At 48.2% G+C, this 19197-nt stretch overlaps 1 protein-coding gene and 1 long non-coding RNA gene across 3 annotated transcripts in view; one reads left to right on the top strand and one right to left on the bottom strand.

Annotated features, from left to right (window-relative positions):
* The window catches only part of NEMP2 (nuclear envelope integral membrane protein 2), a 14036-nt gene extending 13150 nt beyond the window's left edge, over positions 1 to 886 (bottom strand). For both annotated transcript variants that reach the window (XR_006179633.1, XM_042874876.1), the window contains exon 1: positions 799 to 886. Coding sequence is in view for 1 of the 2 variants with exons in the window: in XM_042874876.1 (XP_042730810.1) it covers positions 799 to 886 (88 nt within the window). In the remaining variant the exon portion in view is untranslated. The remainder of the gene's footprint in view (positions 1 to 798) is intronic.
* A 5356-nt stretch (positions 887 to 6242) lies between these two features.
* On the top strand, positions 6243 to 14527 carry LOC122181878. The gene is made up of 4 exons (XR_006179612.1): positions 6243 to 6334; positions 11618 to 11728; positions 11851 to 11886; positions 12244 to 14527. It is a non-coding gene; the product is annotated as an uncharacterized LOC122181878 (long non-coding RNA).
* Positions 14528 to 19197: the final 4670 nt, after the last annotated feature.

Genomic DNA, 19197 nt, shown 5'->3' with positions numbered 1-19197 from the left:
ACTCTACTCTACTCTACTCTACTCTACTCTACTCTACTCTACTCTACGTGAGGCCAGTGTACATCACCACACCAGTTCAAAAAAGGCAGGGATCTCCTAGAGAGTCCAGCTGAGGGTCACAAAGGTGAGTAAGGGCCTGGAGCACCTCCCATACAAGGAAAGGCTGAAAGACCTGAGGCTGTTTGGCTTGGAGAAGAGAAGGCTGGGGGTGGCCCTAACTGCTCACAAATATCTGAGGTGCAGAAGTCAGGTGAATGGGGCTGGGCTCTTTTTGGCGGCATCCAGCAATACAACAAGGGCTAACGGGAACAGACTGGAATGTGGGAAGTTCCATACGAACACAAAGGGGATCTTTGTTGTCAGTGGCAGAGCTCAGCAACAGGCTGCCCGGAGGCTGTAGGGTCCCTTCTCTGGACGTACTCAGGATCTCCCGGACGCCCACCCGTGCGAGCTGCCGTACCAGGGGATGGACGGGGTGATCCCAGAGCTCCCTCCTGACCTCTGCACTGCCGCGATTCCGGCTCCTGCAGCCACAGAGCGGCTCTGCGTTCAGCCGTCCCGCACCGAGCTTCCCAGCAGCCCGAGCAGCAGCGCCGTTCTCCGCCCGCAGCCCCCAGGCCGCAGCCCGAGGTGCGCTCAGCTCAGCCCCGCCCGGCCCGGCCCGGCACGGCAGGCCCTGCCCGGGGAGGCGCGCGAGGAGGGAAACCATTCCGGGCGCCGCTTCCCGGAGGCGGCCCCGGCCGCAACCTCACCCCCCGGCCCCGCCCGACCCTCCCGGCAGAAAGGGAAGGCCCGTACCTGCGGCCGGCACCGCCCCGGCCAGCGCCAGCAAGAGCAGCCCCAACCCCAGCCCCGGCAGGGCCCAGGGCAGCCGCCGCGGGCCCATGCGGTGGCTCCGGCTCCGCCTCAAACGGCCCGGCGAGAGCGCGGCGAGGGCGGGCCGGTGCCGGCGGGGGCGGCCACGAGGGCGGGCGTGGAGCGGGGCCGGCTGCGTGCTGGGCCGCGTCCGCTCTCGTGCCACTTTGGCCCGGTTGGTGTGTGCGGGGGGAGGCGGCGGTGGGCAGGGCACGGCATGAGCTCCGCGGGGAGCAGCACCCCGTCGCATGGATGCCTTCATAAGGGGCTCTTTACTCTCCTGCCGTGAATTGCGCTTCATTACGCTGCGTTTTGTTTGCTTCCCGGCTGGGCCACGTGCGTTGGGCCCCTGCGAGGCGCTGCCGCTCCCTCGTAGAGCTCCCACAGGCTGGGGCGTGCTGCCGGGTGCAGCGCCGAGCCTCTCCGCGCCTCCACATCCTCGCAGAGCCGCTGCTGAAGCTGTGGCCGCGTCCCAGTGGCAGCCAGGAGCCTGTCCGTGCCGGCAGAGCCTCAGCAGCTCGCCCGGCGCTGGGAGCACGGCAGCACCTGTGTGCTGGGCGCTGCACCCCGCCAGGCGATGCTCACCGCCCGCCCGCGGCTCCTTTTAACTAAAGCTCAGCTCCCAGGAGCGCCACCGCCATCTCAGCGTGTGCTCCGGGTGACTCAGGACGCTTCTTTTCATTGTGTGTGCGTGTGTTTTTCTTCCTCCTGCCGTCAGCAGAGGGTAGCTGTGCTGGCAGGGATGCGGGCGTTGCCCTCCTGCCCGCGGCCGGTGAGGCTGCAGGGTAAGGGAGGGCTGTGCTGCCCTTCGGAGCTGCTGTGCGCGCTGGGTTGTGTCAGTCGTAGGAGGTGAGCGTCAAAGGAAGCGGGACCGACTGCCGGAGCTCTGCGATCCGGGTCCTGAATACTTGGCTTCCTGGAAAAGAAAGGGAAAATAGCACAACGGGCAGCCCTTGTGCGGTCAGAACAAAGCGGCGCCTTTCCGTGGTGAAGCGCTTTTCTTTTGCCTTCCGTTCCTGAGGATGAAGAACCGCCGTGTTCCCTCTTAAATAGTTGCACATGTTTTGGCGGGTTCTGTTGAATGTTTACGCCGGCAATGCAAATAATTCCTGTTCCATAAGTACCCTCACAAACAATGCAATTTATTATCAGGTACATTATGTTGTCTTTCTATTTAATGTAAATGGTCTCTTAGAGTTAAAATTAGACAGAAAAGCCATTTGAGACTATTTTGTTCATCTCCAGCTGTTTTTTCAGGAGCGCATTAGTTTGAAATATTTCACGGGCAAAATACCGCGTTGTTTTTCGGTGAGAAAAATGATCTACGAAGAGAAGTGTTGGTGCTTTTAGTGTGATGGAGGCTATGTTTGATGCTTGTGGTGAAATGGGGGGGCCCTGCCATGCTGGGGTACGGTGTTCATACCCTGCCCTGGGCAGCAGCAACCTCCTAGGATCCTGAGGACCAATGGCAACAAGTGTGGGAAGGTGACCGTGTCTCAGTTCCAGCTCCAGCAGTGCCTTCGGTGGAAGCTCACCCATCCTGTCCATGCTATTCCTGCTGAGTGCCTTCAGCACTGGGTTTCCGTTGACTAGCAGTGGGCCTTAAATATTTATCTGGCTTATTTTTAGAATGCTCAATGTAGCTATTTTTATAGCACGGAAGCGGTGTTGTAAATCTGACTGGATTCCTCCCTCGCTTTGCATCGGCAATAGCAAGGCAAGGGTTTGTTTTATATTTGACCAGGGGCTCTTATTATGTTAAATTTGCTGTGATTAATGTGCTATATCTTGTTTTTCAAGAGCCTATGTTTAAATAGGACGGATCTGGCTGCTTATGGTAAGGAAACCAGGCCCAGCCATTCCCCATGAAGTCCTACAGATGCCTCCATCTCCAGCCCATGCTGTGCTGCAGACCATGGCTCTTTGCTGTGCAGGAAGGGCTGTCCTGCCCATCTCTGCTGCAAGCACAGCGTCTTCTCAGAGGAGAGAAAATTAAGGACTGCATTCACAACTTGGCTGTAGGAAAACAAAGCCCTTTGAACTAAAGCTTCTGAGAGTAAAATCTGAGTCTCTGTAAAGAATTTTTAAACCAGCATTTTTTTAAACCTGCTGTGACACTGTGATGCAGGGCTGGGACAGCCAAGGCACCTGGTGATGGGGGGGGGGGGGGGGGGGGGACACACTCAGACTGTGCTTGGACTCAGAAACCATCACAGCAAACCAGGCATAGTGGAAATGCTCAGTCACGGCCTGAAGCAGTGATGGAGCACCTGGTGAGAAGGCAGGGCCAACTCCAGGAGTTCAGGTGCATGCAATGCATCTGAGTGACTGTGAGGGGTGGAGCCCCTCCTTCCCAGTCCTCATTTAAAGGTTGGGGAGGTGAGGGTATCTCTTGTTGGAGGTTTCTGCTTGCCTAAGGCCTTTTGAAGGTAAGCTCTTTTCTTTCCATTCTCTATCTGTGGCTGTTACGTTTGGGCTCATTCTCATTTGCTGCAGCCAAAGTCTTTGCATCCCAGCTATTATCACAGTACTTTCCATCCGGTTATAGCGTTACACTAGGAACATCTGTTTCCCAAATATTGTTTTTTCCATTGTAGAATACAACTTCATATATAAATCCAAAAAAGCAAGCACACGCCGCACCTGTACTGATTCAAGGCTGTGATCCTGCTGGGAGGTAAGAAACCACTGATCAGGTTTCTCTTGCTCCCAATGCTTTCTGCAGTGCTAGAAGGAGACTGTGATTACACACAGTAATTGGTTGGTCCTAGGACAGCTGTGCACTTGCCCTACAGTGCTGTGTAGGCATTAATTCCTTTCATAGAGAAAGGTCCCAAAGGCACAGGAAGATTCCAGGGTAGAAATTGTTACAACAAATACTTAAGTATGTTTTTTTTAACGATGTCTAGCATAAAGAGCAGAAAAAGCACGTTTACAGCTGGCTTCTTGCTTACAAAAAAAGCCCTGCAATAAAATGTGTTCTCTTCCAAGGGACTTTTGCTCAATGTAGGACAGGCAGTTGGTAGCACTGATGTGAGCAAGTGTGCGTTTGTGCTGTATGGTGGGGGAAAAGATGTTTTCTTTGAAAAGACGTGTGAAAAATAAACTAGGCTAGTGGCTGGAAAATAGTGTGTGGTTGCAGGAGGTGACTGTAAAATGAGCACTTTAGGCTCCTGGGCCAATAGCTTATGTGCAGCCTAGCTTAGTAGTTAACAAAATCAATTGCTTTCTTTTGATTACAAGTGTTCTGTAGTAAATAGGTGATCCTTGCTCGGACTTCAGTTGCTAAATAACCACATCACAGAACCGAGCACTGCTGTTGGCATCCTAGCTGGCAAGCCTGAACTGTGTCTGAGGCTTCACTGGTGGTGAAGAGCCCTCACTGCTCAGAGCAGAAAGGCAGGCATGGCCTCACAGGTCCAATTTTCTTGCTGCATCTGTCCTGCAGGGCAGTAGGTCTCACCCTTTGTCGTGAGCTTTAAAACATCCTTCCAAATCACTGTGATTGATTTAAAAACAGATCTTGAAAGCCTGGAAGTAAAGGAGAACTGACAGATCAAGTCAGTCTCCGGGGTCTGCTATTGAAATTCACAGGACGTGTATGGTTTTGTAAGGAGGCCACAGGAACAACGTGTTGTTTATGGATAAGTACGTGAGTGTCTCTGTCTCATCCTTTCAGATTTATATTCGTATTAAGCTCTGTTGCTTGTTACTACGTTTATATAGTAGCCTGTTGTAATTGTTCTGGGATTTGACAAAGCTCTCTTGGAGAAATGAATTGCTAGCACTATTAAATAAATGTGAAAAGAATTTCTCTCTTCCCAGCAGTTCTTTATTTCGTGAAATTAAATTTTATCCCTGATGCACTCAACTACCTTCGTGATTAATGCTTGTGTTGTCAGAGGAGATTGTCAAGCTCTTACAGACTAAGGGAAGTTGTTAAGTTTCTGATAATGTTTTCCTGTCACTTTTGCAGTTGTTGGTGTACCCATTGCTCAAGCCAAGGACTTGTGACAAGGGCAGGTGGAAGTTTGGGGGTAACTCCTCTTCACAGTGCCTGCCTGTAACCCAGTCGTTGTTCACATTAATGCCCTGAGCACGAGTAGAGCCATCTGTCAATATCCTGTTCTTCTGTGGAGACCTGCCTGGGAGGCTGGTAGCCTATTTCAGCCGAGGTCTTAAGGACAGAAGTCAAGAGAATGACTTCTCTAGCTGCACATGTCAAAGCCCAGCTCTTGTGGTTAAAACAATAGTTTTAATCAAGGGGATGATGACTAAGACAGGGAAACGTAAGCTACCCCAGTATCTAGAAAGCCCAGTAAGGACAACTCTTCCTAAAACTTCTGGGGACAGCATAAAAGGCAGTGTGTAGCATCCTTTACCATTTGACCCCATCAGTTTTTTACTGTCTTGCTGCTTCCTCTTTTCTATGCGTGCTCAGACTGGTCCAGCTCAGGCTGCCTGTTCTTAACACACCCATGATTGAGCATTTTCAAGCTCTGTAATGCTTCTTGCTCTCTCAGAGCCTGTCTGGTTTGGGTTGTTCAGCAGTTCTTTACACAACCTGGCTTTGCATACCCTCTGTCCTTCTTCACCCCTGCAAGAAATACCCACGTTTGGAATTGCTGTTACAGCAAAATGTGCCACTTTGGCATTCCTTCCCTCCACACCCAGCACTGCTGGCTCTTTGCTGCTGTCAGATGCAGTCCTCCTCCATTTGCTCAGGGTGCTTTAATGGTTGGTGGATCTGAGGGAAGAAGAGTTTCTCTTATGTTCAAAATAAAATACCTGACATGTTTTATGACAGCAAACATGCATCTTCATCTACATGCATCTCCACACAAGCTATTAAATGTCTGCTCTTTCTTCTGTTTTTGACTGCTGGGCTTTTTGTTTTGCAAATATAAACATGGGAGGACTAGGAAATTGGGGGATTGAGGGAGGGGGTAAAGATACATGAGTGGCTTCATGCCACAGATGGCTTTGTATTGTCTGTTACACACAGTAACTTGCAGTACTTTTCCCTAAAACAAGGTGTTGTGCTGGCAGGGCTCTCCCACGTGACACACAGCACTGTGTGCATCAGCGTCTCGGTGGGGAGAGCCAGGATGCACACTCATCCTGCCCCTGCTAGTCACTGCCGCTCTCGCTGACACTTGAGGAATGCAGGATGTGCCTCAAATAGACCTTTACAAATATTCTTTGCTGCAGTCATTTCAGCCTTTCCTGGTATTGATATTAGCTCTCGCTGACAACTGGGGATTTTAGTGCCTGTGACTGAGAAGAGTACAAATTGGGGTTTTTTTCCTTCTTTCATGCCAGCAGAAAAGGGAACATTGGACTTGCTGTGCCAGCCCAGATGAAAGGTTGAACAAGCCCGGGCTCCTGTCTCTGGCAGCGGCCAGAAAAGCTTCAGGAAAGCACAGAACAACAGAACAAGCATAAAGTAATACTTTCCCCACTCCATCCTCCTCACAGAGTGAGTCTTCTCCGTTCTGGCACCTGTCCTGATGAGATAAGGAAGAATAACTTAATCCAGTGGCAAGGAGAGGAAGCAGGTGCTCCCTTCAAAGCTCCTCTAAGGCATAGACTGTGGACAATGCCAGGTTAGGTTAGGCCTACACAAAGTGATGGAAGCAAAGGAGTAACTCCTGGGGAGGGGGGGGGGAAGGGAGGGAGGGAGGAAATAGCTTTTCTGAGCTTTTAATTTTAAAAGCAACACAATCTGGAAGCAACAGCATTTGTTCCATCTTGCCAAACCTCAAATGTGAGTTCCCAGGACTGTTCCTCCAGAGGAAGGTGTCCATAGGCAGGTGTTTCGTGCCAGGTGGTCTGGACCTTTGGCAGCTCTTAACTGTGAGCAATCTTCTTTGGCTTCTTTGGTACAGACATGCCACAGCGTTGCTAAGCTTGCAAGTACCACTTTCTGTTTCAAAGAAGTTCCAAACACATCAGAGGACCTTGCCAGTTCCATAAGCCAAATCAGCTGCAGCATAAGGAGGTCAGAAACAGCTCAGGCACACCTAGGAATACTCATGGAGTACTCCAGCCTAATCACTGTTGCTTAAGGTGTCTAAAGGTCTGCAAACATTTGAACAACGTGTGTGAGCCACAGGTGTGGCTTCAGCAGCTTAGATGCCAAAAAGAAACCCAGTAGGCTAGAATTCCTCACCTGCTTCTTCATGTGCTTGGGCCAGGACCACTGTGAGAGTCACAGCTCTACTGCTCCCTGTCCAAAGCATGCTGCCCACCCTGGGAACAGCATCTTCCAGCCTGTTTCTAACATGATCACGCGCAGGCATGGGATGCTTGTAGAATGTTTGTTTCATAGAAAGACGGGGTATAGCTGTTTTTGAGAACTGGATGTTTTTTAAGTGCTGTTAAGAGACTGAAACTTGTGGTGCTCAGAATCATTGGCTGTTGTTGTGTAGGCACAAATTTCTCCTTGGTTGGTTTGACTTCCCAGCTGGGCATTCAAGCTGGGTATTACATCACTTTCTTATGCTATGAGTCATAGCTTTGAGAGACCATGGCTGCATCTACTGAAAATGGAAGCCTGAAACATTTGCGGGAGAATAGCAGAAACCAAAATACTGTGAAGGGGCTAACGATCACATACACAGACAGTAGCAGCAAAGGCACAGAGGTGGAGTTTCTTAGCTGCAGAGATAACATAGCCCAGGGCCCCTTTGGGATCTGTCTCTGGGAATCGGCACGATCTGGGTGCATCATTTAGGGGGAAAAGCAGGAAGCAAGCTGAATCGAAAGCAGTAATGCTAGAATCCATCACAGTATGTTCTAGCTGGCTCTTTTGCTATGGGAAAGCAAGGTTTACAGATGCCGACACTAGCATACTCTTAATTCTGAGGTATTTTCTATAGCTATTTTTGGGTACCTGCTATTCTGTGGGCAAAGACAGTAGCAAATACATTTGCTTGAGACAATGTTCTAGAGTTTCAGCAGGTGGAGGGCAAATAGCAAAGCATGGGCTGAACATAACGGCATCCTGATGTAGCAGAGGGGTGGGCCGTGTGGGGCTACCACAGTCCATTTATTTAAAGAATAATTAACCATTGAGCTTTGAACTCTTACTTATGTGGCTAATATGCAGTAAAGATGCTCAGGAACAGAGCCGAGCACCAAGCCAGCTCCACCACTCAGGCTGTGGCCAGCTGACCCAGGGAACATGTTTTCAGTGGGCATGTGAGCCAGCAGCTCTGCTTCTGTGAGCCTCCTTGTGAAAAGGAGTTCCTCCCTCATGGGAAACACAGATGAGATTCTAATTGTTTTGGTGGTTTTGATGCAGAGTCTTCTGAAATTGCAGGTGCAGAACAGTGGTGGTTGTAAATACTGTGCTATTATTACTGTTAGTAGCATGTTTTCTGCGTTACTAACAGTCCATGCAAACTTTGCGTGATGCTCTGCTGAAGTGATGCCCCCAGACAGAGATCCTTGCTCCTGCAGTGCTGCACTACACCATGCTTTCCACTGCAAAGGCAGCATTCCGTGCTTGCTCTGCACTGGAATTTTCGGGAAAGAACATTTTCCATTCTTGACTTAAATAATTTATCTTCCATGGGAAATGTCTGTTTTCAGTGAATTAGTAGCGGAACATCAGACTAGAACCAGGTCTTCTAATTAATTGGCTTCAGAAGTGTGGCTCTTATCACTAACTACATTTTTTGAACAGCTTGTGAACTGCGGGGAAGTTGAACAACACTTGAGCAAGTAACTTATTCCACATTTAAGACTTAGTCTTTTACAACTGGTCCCTTGTAGTGCCACATTGTGAAATAGGACTTCCCAGCATGGTATGGAGCTGGTGTGCCCATGTGCAGGAACCTCCTTGGCTGCTGGTACTGCGTGTAGTTATTGCAAGTGTGAGCTCTGCATCTGAGAGATGATGGTGGTAAACACCAAGCGACCCTCATTCTGACAGCCTTCAGCATAAGGGGAGGACCAGCAGTTGTGCTAGGACATGTTCTGACCTTGACAGGCTTAGATCTTTCTTCTTATCTCAAGTGAGGATGACTTTCAGTTTGATTTTTTGCTGTGCTGTGCTGCACAAGTTTCCCACAGCAGTGGTTCCTGATGGATGAGGTGTGAGCTGTGCGTACTGCAGCTGGGATCTGGAGAAAATAAGCTGCAAAAACATGGGTTCCATTCTCTTGAGGCTGTCACATTGACACAAAGGATTGAGGATAACCAGAGCGCTCTGAAACAGGCATAAAAGCTTGTTAGGCTTGCTGCCTGGTGCTGAGGAAAGGCAGAATGGGCATGGTTGTAATACCAGGATGAGGGAGAGGGAGGTGAGGCAGTGCAGTGCCAGTGAGAGCAGGATGTGAGCAAGAGGACTGGAGGACTCTTGGTTTGGATGCCAGTCCTCCCAAGTGAGGCTTGCCTACAAATTTGGTGGCCAGAATCTGTGAGTTCTTCCTTAAAGCTGGTGTATTTCACACAACAGAAACTCCATTAACTCCTTTAGTGAGAGTTGTTAGCACTAATCCTGGCTGTTTGATTGGGTTTATCATGGCTATTGGGAGCATAAATGTGTTTACAGATTTGTTGTGAAAGCATTTTGGTCTGTTTTTCGCGTAGCAAGTCAGCTTCCATGCGGTGCAATTATGTTCAAGATGTTCCCTGTAGCACTGGAATAATGTCAGATTACACTGTGTGTGCATATTGTTCTTCAAAGGGATTTCAGCTGAGGCACAATACACCGTGTTGGAAGAAGGGGATCTTGGGCATGGTACACTCGGAACAAGAAACTCTGTCGAATCTTGTCTTGTCACAGAGCAGTGCTTGTCTCTGGCTGCTGAAATGTGAAACTTGTCCCCCATTAGCTTCCCTCCCGCTCCCTCTAACCCTGCCAGCACAAAGTCCATCCATCAGCAGGTTTCCCCACTTGTTGTGCAGCCTGCTGCTACCTTTTAGTGCTGGAAGTTGGCCACAAACAGCGAGGCGTTTCAGAGGGGAGAGCCTAGGGAGGAAAAAAGGATGACTTGCAATCCGTTTGCAAAGTGTCTTAGTTTTCGTTCAGTTTGTCATTCAGCGCAGCTCGGCCTACAACCTTCCCATGTGTTTGATGCAGTTTTGCTCCTCAAGGAATCTTCAGAAGCCAAAGAGTGTGATCTCTTAATAATGTGATGGGGAGCAGGTACAGCAGGTGGCTGGGATTGGGCTCCTGTGGACGTCTGAGCATCTGCATCAACTGCCTGTGCTCTTCCTGAGACAAAGGACTGCACTGTGCCTATCGTGGAGGGGACTTTTTGGTACTGGAGCCCCAGTTAGACATCAGGAGTCTGTCACACAGCATCGCCCCAGGGATGAAGTGGCCTCTAATGCTCACTGTTGAACTGCTGTGGGCTGTTTTTTCACTGAGGTAACAACGCAATTTCCTGTCTCATGACAGCTCAGATATTAAAGGTCACATCTGCCTAATACTTTCAGTCTTAGCTATGACAAGCTTTCCCAGCTCTTCTAAAGCAGACAATGGTGGTATGTTTCCCTTCTGAACCATATTCAGAACGCAGAGTTTGTTCTGTAACTCTTCATTATTATTGTTGCTACTACTAGTAAGTCTTGTACAGGGATTACTCAGAACAGCAGCACAACAGTTCTGCCCAAGGAAGGAAAGGTCAGGATCTTCAGGTGCCAGCACCGCGAGCCTGCAGCCTACTATTCTGCATCTCAGAAGCAGATGTTCTTGTTTCAAGTTGTACCAAAGAACCATTTCCAGGGACAGCTCTTTCCTCTGTCCTACTGTCTGTCCTTACGACGTCTCACTGCCTCTGAGGATGCTGCAGTCCTTGGCTGAAGCTGACAATGCAGTTAACAGTGCAGGTGTTTGCCAACTAGAAAGCCACATGCTGCTGTACCAGGGACCAGGGGATGCACTCTGTGTGGGTGCTCAGGAGATAAGGGAGCAGGAGAAAGGACGCACAGAGATTGAGGCTAAGTAGGACAGAAAACCTGTATGGTGATTGCTTGCTAGAAATAAATGCAAGAGACCTCTGGCAGTTGAGTTCTTGGTGGCTCCATGCAGATGCACAGCAGCTGAGAATCTGTCCCTGGAAACTGTGAGGAGCGCTATGACTGTGGTCATGTATGCAAGCTTCAGGTAATCTTTATAATTGGTTAGTCGAAAAAGTTTGAAGGTTTGTGCAAATATATCCCCAAGACAGCAGGAATCTTTGTGCTCGTGCTTAACCAGGTGATGTGTCTGCCAGGCTTTCTAGAGCAGCTTGAAGTACTTTTCAGAACAAAATCACCTGTAACAAGCGCAGAACATACTTTGTGCGCTCTATGGAAGCCCAGTGCCCAGGCCATTTTACAGAACTCCAGTTTTTGCTATGCTTCAACACAGTTAAAAGCCTGACAGCTGAGCCGTTTTAAAGCATCCCATAAAACCCTTGAGTCATGCAAAATCCTATCACATTTTTCCCTCTGGTTGAAAAGTTATGAATGGTACAAGTGCTATTAAATCATAGATAAAGAATGCTGAGTGATGGGTTAGTAAAAATAATTTTAAAAACTCCTTGTTTTCATCTACATCTTATTTCCCTGGGTGTGAATTCAACAGGTAAGACTGAAATATCACAGCTTACCCCCAAAAGGAGTGGAGTGCAGCTGGATCCCTTGGAGAGTCGCTATTCCTTTTCTTGGTTTCCTTACTGCTCCAGGCAAATTATGATTTTAATACTTCTCCTTTATCGAGCACAGCTAATTTCCCCACCCTATACCAGCTCAACTTCTCTGGCAGGAATGTTGGGGATGGCAGACCTGTGCTTTCATCAGCTCCCAAGCCTCCTGCTGACAAAACTGCACCTCTGTGATCCCACTCAACCAGCTTTTGGCCCAGCTACCCAGCCAGGTAGGCAGAGTTGGGGGCAACGTGGTGTCCTCTGTATGCTTGCATCCACCAGTGCTGCTCTGCCAGCTGCTGACCCAGTACCATGAGGATACCTATATCCCTCTGGCTGTTTTTATTTCTAGAATAAAGCTACCTGGAACTACTGCTTGGTTCAGGAGGTAAGTGCTGCATTGCCCTTCCATTCTGTTTTTTCAAATGTACTTATTACAGTGTTAATCACTGGATCATTGGGATCCCTCTCTTTTTAGTTTCTTTTCCCTGAAACGCAGTGGTCAGATTTCCCAGACCTTGCTTTGTTTAACGTGAGATAAATTTCACATGTGTTAACCTGATGAGCTACGTCTTGCCAGTGCTGTAAATAGGTCTGGCTGTAGAAAAGGCTTCTGGAGTGAGCAAAAATTGCTCATATTCAGCTAAATATTCTGAAAACCGAAAGGCCTGTAGAGGAAGTGAACCTAGCAGCTATCCGTGTATTACTCAAACATGACCACATGCATTCTGCTTTTGTTTTTCAGCAAACCACTCTGAAAAGGTTGTGCATACATCTTACTTCAAAACTTCTATGTGACCTTTCCCACTGATGTCAGGCTTGTGCACAGGAGAGCAAGCCACAGAGCCCCATGTCTCGTCTGTTTGTCCCAGCCACCAGGTGCTTTCTGACGGACATGCAGAGATCAAATAAACGAAATCCCACTTTACTACAGAAAGAGAGACCTGTCACCATGGTGCTGGGCTCAGAGAGCTGCAGAGCAAAAGCTTCACCAAGCCGTATGGCTGAATTGTTCCCTTCTTGGTCGCCCATTAAAAAAATCTAAATGGAAGATGAGAAGCTGCCTGCTTTAGGTTCATGTATGAATAATTATAGGTACCTGCACTAGCAAGGGACTTTCTGAAAGACGAGTAAAGAGCTGGGCCTCTTCAGGGAATCTGTGGCAAGCAGGTCATTCAAAAATAACTTTTGGAGGCTATGGGAAGTGGGTGAAATGAAGTAACAAACAGCTTCTGAAAAAAACAGCCGATGAAAGGGAGTGTTTCATCTGATATCACAAACTGTTAGTTTTCATTCTGATCCTGTTGTTTTCTTCTTTATATAGCTCATAGAGTGCCCTTAAGTTGTCTCCAAAGGATATTAATTTTCCACTGGCATCAGAAAGGCTGAAGTGATACTTGCAATGAGGGTAAATGACTCCCTTGAGGTTTTGGCACCCACAGCTCTGGACTAACTGGAAACACAGGCAATTAATAAATCAGAAAATCAGTGCCTCTCGGCCTTCACTGCTCCAGGGAAGCCAACGGGAGCTTTGTCAGTAGGACTAGGAGACTAGACCAAGACCACAAAGCGTGCCCCATTAAGGACTTGCATGTGGAAAAGCTCAGCTGTCTACAATGAATGCCAGCTCTTAAAAGTTCTGATCAAGGTCTGAAGTAGACTGAAGCAGAAAACACTGAACAAGAACTGGGATCCACCACAAACAGGGAGGTGGCTTCAGCCACTATGGGAGGACTGCTGCAGCCACATGGTGATGCTGAGTGAAGCTCACCAGCAAGCAGAAAATACAACTGGTTCTTGCTCTCAGGGATGTAAGGCCATCTCAGATAGTAATGTCTAAGGCATCAAAACTTATTCCTTGTGAAGCCCAGGTGATAACTGGTAATTAAGACTGTAACAGCCACAATCTGTGATATGCTGTCATCTACACAAAATCTACCTGATTCCAGCTCATCTGGAAGCAAAAACATCACTATGATTGCTGAGATAGGAATTGAAAGCCATATGCTGAAAGCCAGCCTGTTTCTCAGGGTCCTCTTAAAGTTTTCATGCTGGCTGAAAGTAGATCATAAGCTCTGTGGCACTTGTCACCATTATTTTACCTCCTTTTTTTGTGTGTGTGCAGAGAACCGTTTGCAATGTGAAATAGTGCTAGACATTGCCAAAAAAGCCAACCAAACACCCTGCTTATGCTACTTGGATGAAAGACATCTTTAGAAGATGGACTCCGGGGGACAAACAAATAATACCAACAAAGTACGTGTATATACACACAGCCCTATACACGCTTGTATCTCAGTTGTAGAGTTCTCTTCCTCACCATCGATTACTAACTCGCTGTTTTCTTTCCAGAAAGAAAAAGTCCTTGACAGAATTTAAGCGATGAGTAATGAATCTGCTTTCCTCCATTCCAGCTGCTACACAGGCACATACATGAGTCCCTGGCCCTGCAAATTTGAACATTTTAACCTTGTCTTGTGTTCTGTGCCTCTCCTGTCACCTAATGTTGTTGCAGTTAGTGCACTCTTAAGTCAGGTCTACCTCTCTCAGTAGCTAGGGCAAATGTATTTACAGGAAGCAAGAAAATACACTTATAAACAGCAGTATGTGTCTGGGGATAATGTCAGCACTTCAACCAGAGTCTTGCTATTCTCTTGGCGTTGTCATCGCTGGATCCTCTGCCCTTCCTTACACGTGGGCTTGAGGAGGTGGTTGTTTTGGCTGGAATTAGAGAGGCACAGGTGGTATCACCAGCTGTAAATTGGAGGAGGCACTTCCTGATTATGACCACTGCCTACACATAAATCACTGCCAAGAGAGGAGCTGAGAAGCATAGAAGCCTTCTCCTTACTTGGAAAGAGGGCCTCAAGTGTAGTCAGAATTCCCCTGTTCTGTGTTTTTTTTTTCACCTATAGGTTTCAGGGTCCTTTGTGGGCTCTTGGCTTCCCAAAATGATGTGACATGGAAAACCCTCAGCTGAGTTTGACATGTGGATAAACCAAAGCATCAAGTACTTGCGCATCTAACACTTGGGCACTCAAATCCTCATAAAGGCACTGGGAGCTCATGGGAGCTCAGGAGATGCACATACAGGAGGCATTTGAGAGCCAGGACTACAGCAAAGAATCAGGTATTTGCTCAACCGCAACGAAATGTCATCCCCTTCAAGTGGTGAATGAGCCCTTGATCTCTGTGAGGTCAAGATTTTTGCCTTCTGGCTTTACATGTTTGTGGTGAGAGACCTGTCCAAAGCAGCAGCGAGCGCTAAGTCTCTGGCGAGGAGTTTGGGTGCTGTTTTTGGAAAGCACTGCTGGCCATCTGTAGTCACCCTGCACAGACTGCCACAGTCCTGCTCTCCTGTGCTAGCAGACACAGATGGGTGTAGTTGTGTTTTACTGTCAGGTTAAGAGGTGTTTTTTTTTTCCCCCAACTATTATCTAGTGTTCATTTCTCTACCTATTCACTTGTACACAGTGAAGACCTCTGCTGCTGGCCCTGACTTGCCTTGTCTGCAGGAAACTTGGGACGTTGAGTCGCCTCATCAACCAATTTGCTGGGGTGACCATTCAGCCCCTTGCTGTCTCATGGTCTTGCTTTTTGGGGTATTTCTTCCCTTTTAACCCAAAGCATTTTCAGTGTGGGTCCACTGAACGTACAGATGGAGAGCAGGGAGTGAGGGAGAGGTGTTGCAGAATCAACCCACCAATGTGTGCTGCTCACCCACGCACATGGGGAGAGGGAAAGATTAAAAGATTAAAGTTACAAACTGAAAACCGCCCCAGGCTACCGCTGAGATCTGAGTGACTGCCTGTGAAGCCAAACTCCCACTCTGGAGGTGCCGCGCCACGCTCGCTGTCACTCACTCCGCACTCGCTTTCTCCTGCCATCCCTTCCTGCCACTGGTTTTGCTATTTTTACAGGCTGAAAAATTAAGTAATCGTCTGGTTTGGCCATGAAGGAGAGCCCAGAGCAACTCCTGGTTGTCATTGCGGGGCTCATGGGTGTAGTCTTGTGCTCCATCGCTGCCCTCCTGTACTTCTAGACCTTAAAGACTCCTCCGTCAGCCTTCTGCTTTGCCTCATTTGCCTGTATCACAGCCAGGTTGGGTTTGGATGTGGCTCAGGACTGGTGTGGGAGGGACAGCAATTTGCAGCAGTCAGGATTTCGGTAATGAAGTGGGGAAGTTTGTAAGGTCTTCAGTGCTTTCTCGCCCTTACAGAGATGTGCAAATCAAGACCTACTCTACCAAGCTTACAATTAAATATGCCCACAGTTTTATACTCCTTCCTGCCATTTGTTTAGATTTTCTCACTTTCTTTTTTTTCCCTTTGTTAGAACTGGACCAAGATTGTGGCTTTATGGCTGAAAGGTACAGAACTAAAACTAAGGTCTAGGAGCTCCAAAAGAGTTATCAGTGCTGTGCTTGTGTTGGTAGGCATGATGCAAAATGAAACAAGGTTATTTTTATTTGATTGTAGCAGTTAATCTGAGCCAAAACGATGATTTCATTTAATTCTGGGAGTATTGAGCTGTATAAGTCATTTTTTTCCAATTTGTTTTCTGTTATTGTAGTTGAGTTTAGGGGTACTTTTTGTCAGAAACAGGCTGTTTCAAAGAAAAAAAAAAAAGAAAGGTTTGGCTCTGCTATTTTGAAAATGTTGAAATGGTATATTTTGACATCTCAGAAGTTCCTCCTCCTCCCTGTGCTTTTCAGATGAAGGTATTCCTCAGACGCAGGCTGATCTTGTCAGTGTATTCAGTTCCCTTAGGGTTCCATATTTAATCTGATCTCCCAGCTATCAGCTATGCTGCCCCGCTCTGCCACTGTGTGGAGGTGACAAAAGAGCACCAGGACCTTCCCGCTCCTGCAAGAAATGGTGCTCATTGCACATGAGATGATGGGACAGCCTACTCCTAGCTTGGCTTTCCTGCTGAGGACAGTGGGAACCCTGCAGATCAGGACACGTTTGAGTGATTCGTACCTGCCCTTAGATACCAGCATTTCTTCTGGTGTGACTGGTTTCTCTCATCTGCTGCCAATGGTCTTGTCAGGGCAAACGTGCTGAGCTGATGGGATGCCCTGGTAGGGGCAGCTGTGAGTGGAGCTTTACAACCATGTTGCCAGAATTCTTAAGAAATTGGATGCTGGCCTATAAAACAGGAATGCAACTACTGATGTTAAGGAGTCAGATAGTTTCTCTTTCTGCCCCAAGGAGAAACTGACTGTATGAAGATGTACAAGAACTTGGCTTTATAAACATAAATTTACTTGCAGTTAATGGAAATGGCTTCAGTCTGCCTTCCTGCTTGTGCCAGCCACAGCCCTTGGCACGGTGCAGGCAGCTCTCACGTGCATCATGATCAGCACCCTACTGGGAGAGAGCTTCACCATCTGAGTGCTCACAGCCCCTCCAGCAGCTCACCCAGCCCTTCACCTGCAGGAGCTCCGACTGCTTGGGCCTGTGCCTCAGAGGGGGTCAGCAGCAAGCTCCGTGCTTCCCAAGGGATGCACAGTTCTTGGTAAGCATCTGGCTGTAACAGGCACGGCTAAAATACCACATTGGGCACAATTCAATGCAGTCATTTCCACATTCGTTCCCGTTCTGATGACGACTCAACGAGCTCAAAGTCTTTGCAAAGTTTATGCACATGCTTGCACAGGTCTTGGTCTGTGATGAATCTGTAGCTTCCAACAAATTACAGTTGGTGTGCTATTTTATTTACATAGGATTCATCTAATTCAAATGACTAGATGAAATCCTTTCATCTTCAGGGCACAGGAGGTCAGAGTACGGTGATTTTATATGGCTGCTCCGGGCCATAAAATCTGTTCATTTGACAATCAATAGAAAGATATCACTTGCAATGTTGATGAGGTAATTTCCTCCTCCAGTCAGCTCTGACCCTGTCTTCCTGGTTCACACTCTCCCGGCAAGGTGAAAACTCCTGAAGTTCTGCTCTGCTCCATCCTGCCCCCGCTGACGCCCGCACACCCTTCCATTTCTTAGTTCCCACCCCAGCTTTCTTCTGCCTCCATTGCCCATGATCTCAGCTGTCATATATTAAAATTCCTTGTACTTTGAAGCCACTCACTGATTTACATGCTCCAAGCATGCAAGTTCTCTTCCTGAACTCTTATTCTAACCATGCACTCAATAAGGTGGTGCCAAAAAAAAACACATCCTGCTCTATATTTGTTCTCTGCTGCATTGCACAACTTCATATATGTAGTGTATAGGAGACAACAGACCTTCTGGGGCATAGTCTGTGACAAGTCACCTGCCCAGCAAGCCCACTGTGCTGGATGCTATGAATATTTATTGTGCTTAAGAACGATCCTTGCCTTTCATCTGGCACTCCATCACCAGATCAGCAACGGCTTCAATGAGGAAGTTGAGTCAATCCTGATTTCCAGATGGAAACGTGGAGAAGGTGAAGTAACCTGCGTGGTGTCAGTGTGCTGGCACAGCAGAGCCACAAGACATACAGAGGAACTGTGTGCAGCCACCTCTGGGCCTGGCCTTGCACTCCAGCCACAACACCCTGCCCAACAATATATCAAAAAAGAAGCGCTTGTGCAATGCATTTTTGCCTTCTTCGTTAAGAGTAAACAATTTGAAGGTTTTCCTCCCAGGCATTCATGGCATCCTTGAGAAATGTGTTTCAACATGCACTTTCCCTAATGCTGTGTGTGTCTTACGACCCAGCCTGCAGCTGTGACCTGCTAGAAGGAAACAGCCTGCGGTGAGTTGGGGCGGCAGTGCCAGCCCTGTGCTCTGCTCTGCAGCTCTTATGGTGGCAGTTGGAGCTGGAGGGACCAACCAAGGAGCTGTGCTGCGTGGAGCTCTTCGGGGAGCTGTACCAGCTGCTGTGTTGGCAGCCTTGTAATTGCCTCTGGATCTGCCTTGCCGTCTTGTTTCCTTCTATGTAATTGCTTGCTGCCGCTTTTCTTTTCTTCATTCTGTAGAGCTCGTATCTTGCTCGGATTTCTCCTCAATCTGGGAGTCAGAGGAAATAGAGAACTCATCAGCTGCGTGCTTCTTCCATATATTATGAAAGTGTCCCTATGCCATGTGTGATTTTCTTCTTTTTTCATGCAATCAGACAGCACAACACAGAGCCAGAGAAGGAAAGATCTATCCTGCCGAGATGCTCCCTGCTCTCAGCTCCACAAAGGCGACAGCAGATCTATCACTTCCCCCCTCTCTAACCCCATGCTTTACTTCCCCCACACATACCGCTGAGTTTTGCAAATGTCGTGTGGCAGAGCATCTGATATGTCACAGAGAGCTCTGTGTGGCACAAAGCTGGGACAGCCCTGGAGCCCTGCAGGAGCTGCAGAACACGCCTGCCTCTGAGTGAGCCCATTCCTCATGCTTTGGAAGTCCCAAGGAACCAGCTAGCACAGTGGCAGGGTCAGCACATGCAGAAGGCTGGCTGACTTTACATGGATGTAAAGGGCATGTGTGCTTCTGCTTGTGCATTGCAAGGTGCCCAGGAACCTGTAGGGACTGTGCCACCAAGAGCGCACGAGGCAGCGCTCAGGCAGGGTAAGAGTTTTAAGACTGCTGACTGTGACTGCATATAGCTTGCAATCATTACAGACAAAGAAGGTCTGAAGTAGGGGTCGAGTCCAGAGCTAAGGTTCTGCCGCCTCCATTACTGGATCCACCTGATCTACGTGCTTTGTTATCGTGAC

The sequence above is a fragment of the Lagopus leucura genome, unplaced genomic scaffold (genome assembly GCF_019238085.1).
Source record: "Lagopus leucura isolate 7727_CA_CO unplaced genomic scaffold, USGS_WTPT01 Super-Scaffold_100012, whole genome shotgun sequence".
Lineage (NCBI taxonomy): Eukaryota > Metazoa > Chordata > Aves > Galliformes > Phasianidae > Lagopus > Lagopus leucura.
The sequence above is the reverse complement of the archived record's forward strand: the minus strand, read 5'-3'. Positions and strand labels throughout refer to the sequence as shown.